The sequence below is a fragment of the Hemiscyllium ocellatum genome, chromosome 28 (assembly GCF_020745735.1).
Source record: "Hemiscyllium ocellatum isolate sHemOce1 chromosome 28, sHemOce1.pat.X.cur, whole genome shotgun sequence".
Taxonomy (NCBI): domain Eukaryota; kingdom Metazoa; phylum Chordata; class Chondrichthyes; order Orectolobiformes; family Hemiscylliidae; genus Hemiscyllium; species Hemiscyllium ocellatum.
In genome coordinates this window covers 32,925,352-32,943,351 of record NC_083428.1, presented here as the reverse complement: position 1 = coordinate 32,943,351, position 18,000 = coordinate 32,925,352, and the positions used below count along the sequence as shown (strand labels likewise).

Here is an 18,000-nt window from a genome sequence, read left to right as displayed (position 1 = left end):
GGTTTGAATTCTGCCATGGCAAATAGTGGAATTTGAATTCAAAAAAAATCTGGAAATAGAGTCTGATAACGATGAAATCTTTGCTGACTGTCGGAAATACACATCTGGTCCACGAATAACCTTTAAGAAAGGAAACTGCCATCCTTACCTAGTCTGGCCAACCTGTGACACTACAACCACAGCAATGTGGTCAATTCTTAAGTGCCCTTGGGAAATGAGGGATGGGCAATAAATGTTGCCCTGGCCTGCCTTGCCTTCTTCTCATGAATGACGAAAAAAAATCTTCAGATAAATCCTCAGCTTTATTAATAGGGGTATAGAATACAAGAGCGAGGAGATGGTGTAGAACTTATGCAAAATACTTGTTCGACCTCAACTGGAATACTATATACGGTTGTGGGTGCCACATTATAGGAAAAATGTGTATACATTGGACAGAGTATCGAAGCGATTTACAAGCATTGGTTCCTGAATGAGAAACTTGTTATGAGGATAAATTGGGGTTTGCTTTCCTTCAGAAAATAAAGCTAAGAGGAGATTTGATAAAGATTATCAAAAATATGAGCAAGTTGATATAAATAGATAAAGAGAAGCTGTTCCTGCTGTGAAAGAAAGAAGAATGAAAGGACGTAGATTTAAAGTGAATGCAAAAGAACTAAGGGTGATGTGAGAAAAACATTTGTTCACTCAGTGAGTAGTTAGGGTCTGACTGGAGGCAGGTTTAACTGAGGCAGTCCAGAGGGTTTTGGATGATTATTTGGATAAAAATAGCATGCAAGGGTTGGTGAAAGAGCAGAAGATTGCTGCTAGTTAATAATGCTTGTTTGAAGAGCTGATGCAGGCGTGATGGGTTGGCGAGCCTCTTTCTGTACCATAATAATTCTGAGATACTCTGAAGTAATTCAATAATGCAAGTGAGAAAACATTGCTAATATTTTATATGACAAAGGTCCAACAGACACACATACACAGCAGCTTGATCCTAATCCTTGCAGTGCAAATATAGTGATATTGTTAGATAACTTGTAAAATGAATCCAGGGTCCAACTACCCAGATGAAGCATTTGCAACTGATTTGAAAAGAATAAAATATAATAGCTAAATATTTACCATGTTTCAAAAACTTGAGGCATTCCTGAAATTGATGTATGAGCATGAAGTTTAAGGTGATTTATTGTCTAAAGGAGCAGTACTTATAATTACAGTCTTGGCTATTCACCCATGCTCCTCACCAGATTTGCTCAGGGCTCAAAGTGCAGCTGATGGGGGACATTATCATAGTTGGAATTTAGCCCAGTTCTGTCTTGTCCACTGAAGTAAAATAAGGGATAATTTTAATAAAGGTTCAACTGCCAAGATGAAGAAGGTTAAAAATCACACAACACCAGGTTATAGTCCAATAGGTTTATTTAGAAATACAAGCTTTCGGAGTGCTCCTGCTTCATCAGTTTCAAACGAACCTGTTGAACTATAATCTGATGTTATGTTATTTTTAGTTTTGTCGACTCCATTCCAACACTGGCATTTCCACTTCACAGATGAAGAAGGACATGCAAAATTATTTGAGAAAATAAACCAAATAAGTTAAATATTTGTCATGTTTCAGAAACATTAGTAGAAGTACTAGGAGACATAATAGGGCACTGTTGAATCCTATTACTAATAATGCTCATTGTTCCAATACTACATTGCAATTGCTCAGAGACTCATGTTCCAGAACAAATTTCAGTATGCAAGACTAATGAACAAAGCTCAAATTTCCACAGTGCAATATGTTGCATCTTATTTTGACTGCATCCTGTAAACACAACTTTGCTTGGCATTGACTTTACATGCAGCAATAACATTCATCCAAAAGACCTATTTTTCTCAGAAGAATAGACATGTTTTGATCACACATGGAAGCAAACTCCCATTCTGTACTTACTGATGACAACTGTGCCATTCCCAGGTGTGGCGCGGCCTATTTGGGAGGAAGTCAGCAGTCCCTTGATTTTTGACTCTTTGAGGAAACCGTAGAAGCACCCTAATACTGAGGTCACTTGTTCTGGGACTATAGGCAGACCTAAAGCAAAAAAGACAGACATGCTTTAAGCAGAGAATTATTTCCCAAAAAACAACAGTTACATGAGTCGGGGATCATTTTGAGCCAAGTATGTGAAAAGCACCACTCTTCCAATATAATTATACTTAGCTGAAATGACAACAATTGGACAAGAACCAAGAATGTACAGCACCTCCAAGGCATCCACATGAAGACAGACAAAACAGCACAGGGGGTGTTATGTGGCTTGATTTTTCATCTTTGCTTTACTAACAAGAGTTAATTGAAAAACTGAAGGTCTACTTTATCTACATCATCAGTCAGTAAAGTTAACGAAAAACTGAATCTGATAATCAGATTTTTAATCCAGTTCACAAATTACTGGACTTTTTTTTAGATTAGACTTACAGTGTGGAAACAGGCCCTTCGGCCCAACAAGTCCACACCGACCCGCCGAAGCGCAACCCACCCATACCCCTACATTTACCCCTTATCTAACACTATGGGCAATTTAGCTTGGCCAATTCGCCTGACCCGCACATCTTTGTGACTGTGGGAGGAAACCAGAGCACCCGGAGGAAACCCACGCAGACACGGGGAGAACGTGCAAACTCCACACAGTCAGTCGCCTGAGTCGGGAATTGAACCCGGGTCTACAGGCGCTGGGAGGCAGCAGTGCTAACCACTGTGCCACCGTGCCGCCCACTAACTTACTGAGGGGTAGTTTTCAAATTCAAATCCAGACAGTGACTTGGCAAAGCTGATCCTTCATCCTTTGTGGAATCCTAATTAGTTCACAGGGGTGAAATTGAAAATGACTTCCTATCACATACAAACTGGATTATCTGAGATAAAACCATTCCATTGGTGAACCTGCCAGTGAACATTTACAGTGGCATGGAAGCCTGAACAGAATTTGTGTGACATAATTTAAAAGCCTTGCGTTTTTCCACTCCACGATGGCTTGAGAACGATCCATACAAGTCATTGGTTGAGGAAGAATGTTGCCAGTAAGCACAGGAGCTCTGAGGATTCCTGGACAGAGTTGATGGCAGTTTCCATGCCATTATTTCCTCCTGAGGCAACTACTATCTTAGACAAGTCTCAGCTCTACAGCAAGTAGCAGTAACACTTCACATGCTACATGACAATATTGTCACCAACCTCCAAGCTGCAATTGCTTATAATATAACAAGGAAATTGGTGGGCGGCACGGTGGCACAGTGGTTAGCACTGCTGCCTCACAGCGCCTGTAGACCCGGGTTCAATTCCCGACTCAGGCGACTGACTGTGTGGAGTTTGCACGTTCTCCCCGTGTCTGCGTGGGTTTCCTCCGGGTGCTCCGGTTTCCTCCCACAGTCACAAAGATGTGCGGGTCAGGTGAATTGGCCAAGCTAAATTGCCCATAGTGTTAGGTAAGGGGTAAATGTAGGGGTATGGGTGGGTTGCGCTTCGGCGGGTCGGTGTGGACTTGTTGGGCCGAAGGGCCTGTTTCCACACTGTAAGTCTAATCTAATCTAAAAAAATTCATCATACAAGCAGCAAGGTGGTAGACATACAAGCCATGCTACACACTATATTAGCGTACAAAGACTAAATGTAGATTCTTTATTTTTGTTCATAGGAACTGGAGTTTTTCTGTGATCAACCTGTGCTGTACTTGATCTGATAGTGCTTGTTGATGCAGTCTAAAAAGAGGTTTAATCTGTATCCAAACCATTACCTGTTTGATTTGGACCACAGTTTGCTGCTATTTTATGATGCCTCATTTGGAAAAAATATTCCTTTCCTTGGCTCTAACATGTCTCATACCTTGGGGTGAATACAAACAAACAGAAATAAAACTATTGTTATTGGGCCACAGCAGATTTTGCTCAATGTCAATGTGGATGTGGGGAACTAATTTGGTTAAGCAATCAAAAATAAAGCTTTTGTTTTGAAAACATCACTTGTTTCATTTGAAGGGATAAACGAAGTTAATCTAAATGGGAAAGTGTTGGTGATTTTTCAACTCAGACCACAAAGATTACATAGTAGGCATCATCACTCAGCCAATGTCAAGCCAAAGTTAGTGATGGGCTGCCAGCTGTGAATTGAGGTAGATAAAATAACACCAGCTGTAGCTAAGAATATTATGAGGTAGCAACTGTGGTTGGGGCTGGGATTGTGGCCCAGGAACTGTGGTTATAAGGTGTAGTAGAAGCTACAAAGTACATTGTGCTTTAAGAAGTTAAATTTGCTTGTGGGTTGATTATTTACAGCAGTGCATTTTACCAGCATTTTGCCTGGGCCCACAATCAGAACTTAAGGTTGACATGCTCCCATACCATTGGATGAGACACATTCTGCAACAGTCTAAATAGAGCAAACCCATACTTTGTATTTTTAATGTAGAATATTGGCATTTATTTTACAATATCACTGCAATGGCCAAGATATGATACCCTTCCATAATTTCCTTGAGAAGGTAGTTGTGAGTCACATTCTTGAATTGTTGCAATTCATGGGATGTAAATACATCCAACATGCTGATCAGGCAGCTCCAGAAGTTTGATCCAATAAGAAAGAATGAACAGTGGTAGTTTAATGTCAAGATGACATGTGGCTTGGAAAGGCACTTGAAAAGTGGTTGTGCTCCCATTTGCCTGCTATTCTAGTCCTTCTAGATGGAACAAATCATGGGTTTGGAAGGTGCCGTTGAAGGACGTTTGGTGAGTTTCTGCAGTGCAAATTGTAAATGGTGCACACGACTGACAATGTACATCAGAGGTCAATGGATTCACTGGTTAAAGGTAGTAGATGAGGTGTCAATCAAGCAAGCTGATTTGTCCTGAATTATGTTGAACCAGTTAAGCCTTATTGAAACTGCACTCATCCAGGCAGGTGGAGGAGAGTTCAATAACACTCCCAACTTGTACCTTGTGGATGGTTGACAGGCTTATGGAAGTCAGGAGATAAGACACTTGACAAAAACCTCTCAGCTTGTTAACTGCTCTATTAATGTACCTAGTCTAGTTAAGGTTTCTGCAATGGTTACTCCCAGAATGTTGATGGTGCTGGGGGATTTTGTGATGGTAATGCCACTGAATACCAAGAACTGGTTAAACTCTCCCTTATCAGTGCCTAACATCTTTGAGCCACCCTGTTCTTTGCCAATTATCAGCCCAAGTTGGAATGTGTTCCAAATCGTGTCGTATGCAGGCATGTTCTGTTTCACTATCTATTAAGCTGTAAATGGTACCAAACAGTGTGTTCTCATCAGTGAACATCTCCAATTCTGACCTTGTGTTAGTTGGAAAATTATTGATTAAATATCTGAAGATGTTTGAATTATAACACAATCCTCTGGAACTCCTACAATAATGACCCAAAGATGAGATGATTGGGTTTTAACAATCACAAAAAAAACTGTATTGTGCTAAGTATGACTCCAAACAGTGAAGAATTTTCTCAGTTCTCATTTCGTTTAATTTTCCTAGGACTACCTTATGCAACAACTGATCAAATGTCGCCTTATCGTCTGGATCAGTCACTCTCACCATGCATTCAGAATTCAGCTCTTTTGTTTCAGTTTTTGTAATGAAATCTTTAGGTGTTTGGCACTGGTGGAAATCAAAATGAGCATCTGTGACATTATTGCTGGGTAACTGCCACCTGATAGCATGTATCTATCTGATCCTTTCCATCATTTTGCTGATGCTCAAGAGTAGACTGAGATGGTGCTAATTGACTGAATTAGATTTATTCTGTTAATTGTGGAAAGGCACATTATCTGGGCAATTTTCCACATTTTGGGTAATCTCATTTTGCAGCTAGACTGGAATAGGTTGGCTAAGAGGTTATTCTGGAGCTAATTCAGCAGGACAAAGCTTCAATATTGCAGTCAGGATGTTTTCAGAACTGTATCCAGTGCCATAAATCATTTGATATTATGCAGAGTGAGTTAAATTGCTGAAGACAGGTATTGATGATACTGAGACCTCAATAGGAGGCAGAATTTGATTATTAATTTGACACTTCTGGCTAAAAATGGTTGCAAATGTTTCAGTCTTGACTCTGCATTGAAGTACTGTGTCCCTTCACTATTGAGTATTGTTTAATTGTCCACCACCATTCACAACTGGATGTGACAGAACTGCTGAACATTTCACTGATTTGTAATTTTTGTGATTTATGAGTTGCTTTGTTCTGTATATTATACACTGCTTCCATTGTTTAGAACAAGTTTGGAACTGCCAGATGCTGTTCCACAGGAATAGAAAAAAAGTGTATTAGTGGATAGATTTTGCCACACAAATTAGAGGCTCAGGAGTTTTAGTAAGCTCTTGTTTTGTGGGTGCTATAAAACAATTTGTCCCATTATTTCCTTCATCACTTCTCACTAGACAGATGCCTCTTTTTCTGTCAGACCATTGCTATGTAGGTTATGACAAGAGGCAGAAAGACAGATGAGGCTACAAAGAATTCATAGTGGAGCTAAGTTTGCTAATGACACAAATATAAATAGGAAAATAAGTTGTCAAGCAGGTGCAAAGGAGTCTACATAGGGGTATAGACAGGTTAACTGAGTGAACAAAAAAAGAGATGGTGTAGAATGTTGAAAAATGCAAACCTCGTCCACTTTAACAAAAATAATAGAAAAGCAGAATATTATTTAAATAACGATTGTAGAACTCTGCAATACAGACATACATGAACTACAAAATGTTAGAGTGCAGGTACAGTGGGTGATTCAGAAGGTAACTGAAATATTGTCATTTATTACAAAAAAAAATTGACATGAAAGTAAGGAAAATTTACTGCAACTGTTCAGGGCCTTGATGAGACCACATCAAAGTACGGTGTATAAGTATGTGAGTTAGCTTGCTGAGCTTAAAGATTTGTTTTCGTTCCGCTATGATCTCTGATATTGCTGATCCCATAGATGTTCCATTGACTTGAAAACAAGCCTTTAAGCTCAGCGAGCTAACTTACATACTTCTCATCAACCTGAGCTACAAATCTTTTCAAAACAGTATGGTATATAAGTTTGGTATCCATTTTGAAAAAGAATGTTATTGGATTGGAAGCAATTCAAACAAAAGAGGATTCACTCAACACATTCCTGGGATGAAGGGCTTACTTCCTAAAGATAGGACAGGTTGAGCCTCTAACCACTGGAGTTTAGAATAAAAAGATGATCATACTGAAAGATACATTCCTGAGGGTACTTGACAGGATAGATATCGGGAAGAGGATAGGGGGAGACTAAAAATAGAATTAAACTTAGTTTAAGAATGAGATCTCTTTTAGGAATGCATACAAAGGAGAGTTTTCTTCCTCTGAGTTCATTAATTTCTCGAATTGTGTTCCTCAGAAAGCAGTGGATGTTGGGTCATTCAAGTCATTGAAAGATGAGTTAGATAGATTTTTGACAGACAAGAGAGTCAAGGGATGTAAGGCACGGACAGTAAGGTAGAATTGAGACCACAGCCAAATCAGCCATGATCATATGAATGGAGCAGCAGGCTTAAAAATTCCATATATCCTACTCCTGCATCTAAGTCCTAAGTTCCTACATTCTCAGCTGATGGAGAAACAAGGACCTAAACAATATATGGCCAAGTTTTAATATCATTGATCTAAAACCATAGACTAGAGATTATTCAGTGAGAATGAGACATCAGATCCAAATTCTTGATGACCAGAAGCTTAAACAGAAGAAAGTTTTTAATGTATAACAGACTTTGTGGAGACAGACAACTGCCAGAACAGGTGCAGGTGTAAGAAAGCAAGCTCAGAACAACAGTATAAAGAATGCAAGATTGCTTTGTCAACTCAACAAAATATCTGCAAGCCACTGGCTTGTTCATTTTTCAGAGCAATACACTAACCAATCAATGTCAGCTTGTTTGGTTTAAAATTTAAACGAAGCATATCGGGTAACTGTTAATCAGCATTAACAGGTGCATTCTCCATTCGAATACCTCTACTAAACAGAGTCCACTTGCTAACCAAGCAGAACCTTATGGAACATAAATATTGGTTTTCTCCTTGAATTAGTATTCTTGTGAATTATCCTGATCAGTGCAAAACAAAATATTTCAAACATTTTTTCAGTAATACTGAGATTGTTTTGTGTTATAAAAACTAAAAGAATTGTGAATGCTGTAAATCAAAACCAAAAACAGAAATTGCTGGAAAAGCTCAGCAGGTCTAGCAGCATCTGTGAAATCAGAGTTAATGTTTCGGGCCCAAGTCTGAGGAAGGGTCACCCAAACCAAAATGTTAACTTTGATTTCTCTTTACAGATGCTATACGACCTGCTAAGCTTTTCCAGAAATTTCTGTTTCTTGCTCCTTTGTGTTATCTTTGGTCTAATAGGCTGTCTCCAAAGTCAGAAGTTCATAATTTGAAGCCTAACTCCAGGACCTTAGTACATAATCATGACTGACATTCCAATACAACTTGGAGGAAGTGGTGGTTAGATGGAATGCCCTTCCTTTGATTGAAATTTTGAATCAAGACCTTATCTAGCTTCTCAAGTGGGATTAATGATCTCTCTATGAAAAATAGTTGAGTTCTCTATGTCTAGGTTGACAAGTTATTTCCAAACAACGTTACTGAAGCAGTTTGTTTGGTAATTTATTTCACTGCTTGTGTATAGTTCTTTGTTGTGCACAAACCGACTAGTGCATTTACATTACATCAATGGTTAAACTTAAAGTATTTCAGTTTTTAGGAATATCCTGCAGTTTTAAAGAGGCCTATCCAAAATCAAGTTCTTTCTTCAACATTCACAATCTTTTAAAGCCAAGCTTGGCAACATCAAAATAATTCAACTTGTTTCACATGTTATCTCCTATTCTTCTAAACATTGGTGAGTCCTCATGCCATGGTGTTTGGCCCACCAGCCAGTATTCTCAATAACAAAGCAAACTATTGGAGCAGGTGGTGAGTGCAAAGTTAGTAGTTGTGTTTGTCCAGGGCAAAAATGTTAGCATTGTTTTATTTCAGACAGTATCTCTATTGAAAATGGTCTGCTACTTCCTATTTCAATAGATTTGGATCACTTTAAATTAATTGAGCCAAGTCTCACATCTGAAGGATATTATTTTTTTCATAAATTGAATATTCTTCATCATACCATGTTTTTCTCATCTTACAGTTGCCAGGTCACCATTACATTCCACTGAATTATTTCAGTTATGTAACCTGTGGCACTGACTGAAATGTCACCACACTTTTCTGTTTTAGGTTTTAATAAAACTTCTTAAAGAACTAGGACCACTGCAATACTGAAAGTTGCCTTAAAAATGTTACTTGGAATAAAGCTAAAATACAGAAGGTGCCTTTCATGGTAATGCTATGTAGAGAGAAACTATGGTTCCTTATGTCTATGCAGGTGCTAGATTTTTTACAAGAAGTGATCTAATACACCTTTTCAGGTCTTCCCCAAGTCCCGTTCTAGCTTCACTTATTTTTTTTAAAACATATTGCTATAATACTGCAACTGCTGTAATAAAGAAATCAAGCATTTTGTTCTTGCCTGAACCATTACACATAGTTTTAAATATGTTAATGACTCAAGGTTTGTGCGAAGATTTGTAGCTCGGGTGCTCGTTGTTGTGGTTCTGTTCGCCGAGCTGGAAGTTTTTGTTGCAAACGTTTCATCCCCTGGCTAGGCGACATCATCAGTGCTCTGGAGCCTCCTGCGAAGCGCTTCTTTGATGTTTCTTCTGGTATTTATAGTGGTCTGTCCTTGCCGCTTCCGGGTGTCAGTTTCAGCTGTCCACTGTAGTGGTTGGTATATTGGGTCCAGGTCGATGTGTTTGTTGATGGAGTTTGTGGATGAATGCATCCACAAGGATGGACAGACCACTATATATACCGGAAGAAACATCAAAGAAGCGCTTCGCAGGAGGCTCCAGAGCACTGATGATGTCGCCTAGCCAGGGGACGAAACGTTTGCAACAAAAACTTCCAGCTCGGCGAACAGAACCACAACAATGTTAATGACTCGCAGCAAAGGATGGCACAACCCAAACAGAACAGAAACATCCAACTTTAACCCCTGTTTTTGCTTTCAACTTACATCAGTCAAAGCAGCAGTGAGAAGTACAGTCAGCCTCAGCAAAAGTGGGTTGGTGTGGGAATGAATGAGTTAAGGCAGTTCATTCCAAAACATTGGCAATAAAGTGCTTTTCTGATGTATCAAGTGAAGGCAGGATAAGGTAATCTATAATCCCAGCAACATTCTCCTCCACCATCATAGTTTTTTTTTAAATCAGGCTGACATTTACCACCTAAATTTAAATATATTTTGATAGAAGAATGGACCTCCTATAGCCCAGAAATGTCAAGAAAGCCTACAACAGAAAAAAATATATTATAAAGCACCATAATGATAGGAGTTAAAAATGTTTTCTTTAATAACAGCAGAGCTCCATTACAGCACAAACAATTTTATTTTGTATTCAATGTTGGATAGCCTCATATTTTTTCTTGCCTTTAGCAAAGTTTTGGAATAGGAAATATAAGTTTGACTTGGCCATTGGGTAAGTACTTGCTATCCATCTTGGTTCTCAAATACTCACTGTTGTTTGGTGCCAAAACAAAATCTCAACTATGCAGACTGTATGCCAGTCACACACCCTTACCTTCAACTGCCAATCCTAAGTGAACAGCTGCTACATAGCCAGACCTTCTTCACATTATTGGTTTATCTGCCTATTGTAGAGTTTTACAGAATATGAAGAAAAAACCTTTTGTCCCATAACTGTAATCCATTTTACATTATTGCACAATGAGTCAGCTACTGATAGGGATAGATGTAAAGTAAGCTGCTATCTTAGCATTACCCAGGTCTACTTCAGTACATTTATTGCTGCACTGGTATTTTTGTAAAATCATCATATTAGGCTTTATTTACCATGACACACAGAATTAAAGAAAACCTTGGTCAACCTAAAAAGAGAGAAATTTCCCTGGGCATGCTGATACATTAAATGTTTGTTTCTGAATTTAGCCATTCACAACATCTTTGTTTTTGTTTGTATTTGATTTGCACTACAGCAACACAACTAAACTAGCCCACAAACAGTACCCAGTGCCACCAACAATTTCTAATATAATATAAATGAATATTCAGGCAACGTTTTTATATTTCTGGAAGGAGATGGGATATGATAAGAAGGTAAGTTAGCAATTTCTTTCCTATTACAATTACCAATATATGATCCTTCCATGAAGCGACTTCACTCAGTTAATATCTGAAAAATAACAAAGCCAGTCATCTACCAGATGAAAATGCCCAAAGAGCTCCTCACTTTTTATTTAATTAAAAATATTTAGCATAGTAATCTGTGGAGGCTGCAGGGTTATGTGCACACTTCAGCTGAACAAGAAAATGCTAACGGATGACAGAATGGCTTGCCTTTTTGCAAAATAATCTAAAAATCATATACTTTGAAGAAATTATTTTGCAATTAACAAAGATTTTTATATATCTATTTTCATGAATAATAATCAGTTTATCCTTGCACCTCTATCATCACAACAGAACCATATACTGCTAGAATATTACAGAAAGTTGATACATATACTGGTGTAAGACGCAAATTGCAGAATATATTTTAGAAAAATCTCTAAATAAATCTGTAAAAGAGAAAACAATAAGTTTAATCTTTAAAATTATATTGTATTCTTTCCTTATGTATGTTCTAATAGAATATCAAAGAGGTCTGAACCATATATAAACTATAAATTCAGATGAAATGTCTGAACTCAATTTTTGATAAATAGCAAGCTCTCCTGGTCCTGATTGGAATAAGAGTGTGAGGTGTCTGATTGTCATTTTGATTTTTAGATCTATTGGTTCATTGTAGAATTGGTAGGTCTTACCTTGAAAGGCAGTTCTCCTCAGCCGCACATCTCAATGCATACATGTGCATCCTTTGGATATACATGGACGCTTGAATGTAATATGGATCAGGAACTAAGTCAGGAAGCCCTGGAAAAGAAATGTAAGCATGTTTGTGTTGAGTTTTCTCAATCAATTGAAACTATAAGGCAAACTGGTGCAAACTGAGACATTGAATTCATCTAGGTTTCATAATTCAGACATACAGCTGGAGTATCTGGCTACAGAACTATTGAAAATCCATTAAATTATGTAAGCTAGCATTTTTTGGTTTAGCCATGCACAAAAGTATATATTTCCTGCACCTTGCATTTGTTTCTGGGATTTGGGAATGTCATCAATGTCTTGTTCCAAAAGCCAAATTGCAGACATGACAAAAAGAGGTAGGGATGTGGTTTAACTTCAGAAGTTTGGCATTGTTGATCTTTAAATTTCATCAAAATCTTAACAGCTGATTCATCTATGTCCCATGATACAGATGTACCAGGAAATCAACAGCTGGCCAAGAATTATAATTTTGGTGCCCAGTCTATTTTCAGTTGAGCATATTTCCAATTACACCACTGAGACACAATTGACTTTCTTATCCAAAGCTGTTCCAGCTCTACTTAGACACAATTAATACAAAACCTACAATAAAAATAAAATTTCCATCATGGAAGATGGTATCCAAATAACCCATGTAGCGTTTGAAGATGATTAGCAAGCTCTTTAAGTCTCCTGGTCCATATTCCTCTTAAAAGAACCAAGAATAAATCAGCTTGTTATTCATTTTCTTTGTTGTTTGTGGGATTTTGATTTGTGTGTAAAAAATGAGGTCTGCAGATGCTGGAGATCACAGCTGAAAATGTGTTGCTGGTCAAAGCACAGCAGGCCAGGCAGCATCTCAGGAATAGGGAATTCGACGTTTCGAGCATAAGCCCTTCAGATTTTGATTTGTGTAAATCAGTTAATTTGCTGGTTGTGAAATATCTCCTGTGTTTTAACACTGTGATTCATTCAGGTTGCTGTCATACACTATGTTAACTGAGCTGGGGCTGTCAGTGGGGGAGCTGATTGCACACGGTAGTAAATTGCTCATATGAAATTTTTGTGTTACTGTCTAGTAATTTACAAATTTGTTAAATATTCAGTGAAATCCAGGTGGATATGCTTCTGATACAAGTGCATTATTACACAATAACAGTATTAATAGCAAACAAACTAATAATGTTAAACATGTTAATTTGGTCCATCGTCAATGCAATCTGTTTCATTGAGGGGAGTACCTTGTACATGGCATAGCATAACAATAAATTTTATTTATATAGTACTGTGAACACTTTTGTAAAATGTATTGAGTGTGATCAAACAAAATTTCATGGAAAGCCACAATATTAGGGTAGAAAACTAGAAGTTTGATCAAAGAATTTTACTTCAGGTGTGTCTAGAATAGGAGGGATATCATGGTGGAAATGTTTAAGGAGAAAATTTCAGAGCTCAGATCTCAGCAAATGAGTTATGTAAGTTTGAAGACGGGTAATTCTATGGAAGTGGAAGCAGGTGGTCTTACCAAAGGCATGGATGTTTAATTGTTAACACTTCATCACCTGGTCAATTGCAATGTCAACTTGCAAAAGCTGGTACAGCTTCAAACAATTGCTGGTGGGGATTGGGGGTGAATGAAATCATGAGGCTAGTGAATGGAGTTTGTAGTGGGGACAATCCACAACATTCTCAGACAAACAGCCTTTGCTCTTTCTATTATATAACTGGAAGAAATTTTTGCTCATCCAATTCTGGATAGCAGACAAGTTGGAAATAATAGAAGGTTCAGTAGAGGTAATGATGATGTAGTGCTCGGTGTCATTAACATACACATGGAAACTAACACTGCATTTTTGGATGATGTTTGCCAAGGGTAGAATGTAAGTGAGAAATAGAAGGAGGCAAAAGATAGATTAATTGTGAGGGCGAGGGAGGAGGGGAGAAGGGAATGAGATAGATGAGAATGCAAGTGTGGGAAGAGAAAACATTGCAGGGAATTATGTCCCTACAATTGGAGAGACAAGAATGGAAATACATAGATGCAGTCTCATACGTCTAGATAATTGTGGAGAGGCACTGGTGGATGATAGTTTCAACAACTATATCAAGGGTTGCAATGGGTGAAAGACAAGGATGGATAGATTATCATAGCATCCAGTGTAACTTTGACTATCTGTGACTTTCATAATTTCAATTTGGGTAATTAAGCCGTGGCCAAAATCTCATCGAAGGGGCTCAAACAAAATTTTAGAAAAGATGGACACAGATTTAACAGTGATAGTAGATGGAACTTGAAACTTTAAGGAATTTGGTGACAAATGTGAGGCTGGAGAAAGGATCATAGTTTAATGGTAAAATGTCATGGGACCAAATTTGAAGGTTAGAGGACAGTACCTGAGTATAGAGAACCATTGACAACATAAGTGAAGAGGACACTCAGTAGAACAAATATCTCTGCTGCGCTATCTTTGCCCAATATTACTTCAATTATGCAGCTGTTCCTTTGCAGTCCTGCCTAGGTGATGCTGTAGCTATAAAGCTGAAAAAAATTATTTTTATTAACATCTACCAAGCCAACCTCTGTACAACAATCTGCTCTGAAAACTCTACTCACACTGGAAGGTTCAAGTTCAGATGTTTCGTCACCATGCTAGGTAACAAACAGTGAGCCTCCAGATGAAGCACTGGTAGGATGGCCACTTTTTATTTATGTGTTTAGCTTTCCTTGGGTTGGTGACATCATTTCAAGTGGTGATGTAATTTCCTGTTCTTTTTCTCGGGGTGTAGTAAATGGAATCCAAGTTGAAAGAGTTCTGGATGGAATGTCATGCTTCTAGAAATTCTCGCGTGTGTCTCTGTTTGGCTTGTCCTAGGATCAATGTATTGTGAGAATTCCTAGAAGCATGGCATTCCAACTGGAACGCCATCAACAAACACATTGACTTGGATCCCATTTACCACTCTGAAAAAAGGAATAGGACATGACATCACCAACTCAAGGAAACCTAAACACATAAATAAAAGGTGGGCCATACCACCAGTGCTTTATCTGTATGCTCACTGATGATGTTATCTAGTATGGTGATGAAATGTCTAAAACCAAACCTTCCAGCTCAGTGAACAAACCTACATCCAGAATCTCAACCTGAGCTACAAATCTTCTCAAAGCTGGCTAACTCTACTCACATTTTGAAAGCTCCAGCAAGTTTAAATTTGACACAATCCACAACAATTTAAAATAATTCACAACATTCTAAAAATAATTTTGCCATATCTCCCAATGTTAAAGGATCCTTCTAAAAATCCAGGATCTGAAGCTGTATTGTTTCAAAATCTAATCTGTTCACCCTCCAGTTTCAAACTTTATTCAAATCCATCTATTATTATTTGAGATATACTGTTTGCAAAAGGATAAACAAACAAGGACTAAATCATTACTGACTCCCCTCCTAATAATGGAAGCAAATCAGGAATGGACATTGGATGGTCAGCAGTTTGATGAAAAGTTCAAGGAAACAGGATGTGGCCCTTCTGACTGGAAGAATGTGCAGAGGCAATAAGGGGGAGAACATTGAGAATGATGAAAGTCCACAACTGTGTTAGGGGGTAAACATAGGGAGGAAATTTGCCACAGTGAACTAAAGGAATGGAGGGAAGCAAGAGCCCTTCCAGCCAAGTATACATGCAGTTTATAGCCAGTGACAACAGTTTAAAATAGGCTAGGATTCTGTTTTTGTCAATGATACATTCAATCTTTTTCAGTATATTGGCGATAGAAATTTCTTTCAGCAATGATGGTTAATAGAAATGTGATCTTTTTACCGTCCCTTCAAACCTCCATCTGATTTCCTTGCGCTATCTCTCGTGCCTTTCAGGGGTTTCCTTGTGATGGCATGCAGTTTCACAAGTATACAGAGGATGTGGAACGGTATTGGTTGTCAGATTAAACATTGAAACTTTCACACCCAAGTCAGAACAATCAACTCCCTGTATATGGGCACAGCTCCCAGAAAATGACATCGGACAATAACGGACAACAGAAACCCCCCGTGTGATTTATTTTGTGCCGCACTGGTGAATATGTTTTGAGCTGTGTAGTTGAAGCTGGAACTGTGCCGGTTACGTGTGATACCACCGCCTGCACTTCTCCCATTCGCACAAGAGATTATGATCCAAGACTTGCTCAAACACAATGAACAGGCGTTCTGGCCAAACGTTAACTCTTTTTTTTCCCCTTCACCTACCTTCGGTGTTTACTCACCCTGTTCAATGATTGCTACATGTTGTTCTTGTTTCAGAAATAACGCATGTGTTTTTCTCGGAAAATGTTCAAATCAAGGCGATGCAGGGACTAGCTACATCAACCAAACGTCTCTTAATTCTGGTTGCAAGGATAAAACTACACCCACAAGAATGAATTTAAACTACAAACGATGCACATTGTATTCCACAAAATAGCAAGCACTCAGCGCTGTCCTGCTGTTTACTGAGGCAATTAGCAAATACATCGTCTGGTGTCTGAGCTATACAGACCAGGAAAGGTTTAATTCGAAACAAAAACAGAAATTGCTGGAAAAAAGCTCAGCCAGTCTGGCATTTGCGGAGAGAAATCAGGGTTAACGTCTGGCTCCAGTGAGCCTTCCTCCGAATTGAACCCGAAACGTTAACTCTGATTCTCTCAACAAATATTGCTGAGCCCTTGCAGCAATTTCTGTTTTTGTTTGCAAAATTTGAAGCTGTTGAGAAGTAGAAATACTGAACCAGAAATGTTGACTCCGTTTCTCTCTCTCTCTCTCCAGTTGCTGCCAGATCTGCTGAGTTTCTCCAGCATTTTCTGCATTTGTTTCAGGTCTTCAGCATCCACAGCTTTTTACTTTTATCTAAGAGTCTGAGTCTCTCTCAGAGGGGAAAGAAGAGCCAATATTGGGGGTGGGGGTGGGAGGGGAGGTGTGATCCTGTCTACCTCTTTCACAGAATGTAATTCCCCCAACCTCAGCTCAGGGCAGCAGAAAGCTGCCTGTAACCCTAACCCATCCCACTCCCCACCACCACCACCAGAATGGGGTACTCTCACCGTTTTGAAAATAGCTGGTCCCGAGCCCAAGTCTTCGGCGGATGACGGGTCGGGATGGCCTGGGGGGTGAGCTGTAGACGTTGTAAAACACACTATTGCGGTTCTTGAAGTGACTCCGCGGATCGTCCCCTTGCAATTCAGCTGAATGGCCGGCGGCCCCCCGCTGCTCCAGGCTGGGGGTCAGAGGCTCCCTGTCCCTGGGCAGTCGCCCCTCGGTATGAAGCCGGGCTCCGGGACCTAGTTGGCGGGTGCTGAGTGTCCTGCCGGGACCCCGGGATAACCGAGGCTGCTCCCGGCTCGGACTGCTCTCCCTGGCGGTGCTCAGATAGATGTTCTGGGGTGGGGACTCCGCTCCTCTCCCCTGGCTCGGGGGCCGGTAAGCTGCGCCGCTGTTTAACAAACTGTACACCTGCCCGTTATTGGTCCAGCGGATCTTCTGTCTCCACATGCCGCTGGGCTCCTCCTGACCACACGTCCCACAAACTGAAAGGAAACAGAAAGTAATTGTCAGGAATTCTCTCATTGTTTCACTGATGGAAAACTCTACTGTCGCTCTGATCTCTCAATTGGAGCTCCCTATAGAGTGGAGGATAGTTTTGACACAGCTTCGAGTATACTATGTATATCTTGCCTCAAGTTTGCTCAGGGCTGATGAGCTCAGATGTTTTAACCCGTTAAACTCAAGATTGTTTTAATGACTACCGCCCACTCGGTTAAAATGGGCCAGTACGTCTTCTCCCCCTCGCTCTCTCTCTCTCTTGCTCTCTCATTCCCCCATCACCCCCTCCCATGAACTCACCCCCCACCGAGTCTAGTACCAACGGAGAATGCAAACACCACTCCGTGGGATATTACAGTCAATCCTTCACAATGTGGTTCGTGTTTGTTCTAAGAAAAACAGTTACTGTAACTGTAACGTTTCCGTCACATTAGGGTTGAAAATTATCATCCATC

The 18,000-nt window shown here is 39.4% G+C and overlaps 1 protein-coding gene across 1 annotated transcript in view; it reads right to left on the bottom strand.

The window, feature by feature from the left end:
* Positions 1-17,597, bottom strand: part of LOC132828823 (protein-lysine 6-oxidase-like) — a 35,960-nt gene extending 18,363 nt beyond the window's left edge. The window contains exons 1-3 of the mRNA XM_060845972.1: positions 17,047-17,597; positions 11,927-12,035; positions 1,928-2,065 (exon numbers count right to left, since the gene is read on the bottom strand). Of these exons, the coding sequence (XP_060701955.1) occupies positions 1,928-2,065; positions 11,927-12,035; positions 17,047-17,569 (770 nt within the window). The 5' untranslated portion in view covers positions 17,570-17,597. The remainder of the gene's footprint in view (positions 1-1,927; positions 2,066-11,926; positions 12,036-17,046) is intronic.
* Between the last annotated feature and the right edge of the window lie 403 nt (positions 17,598-18,000).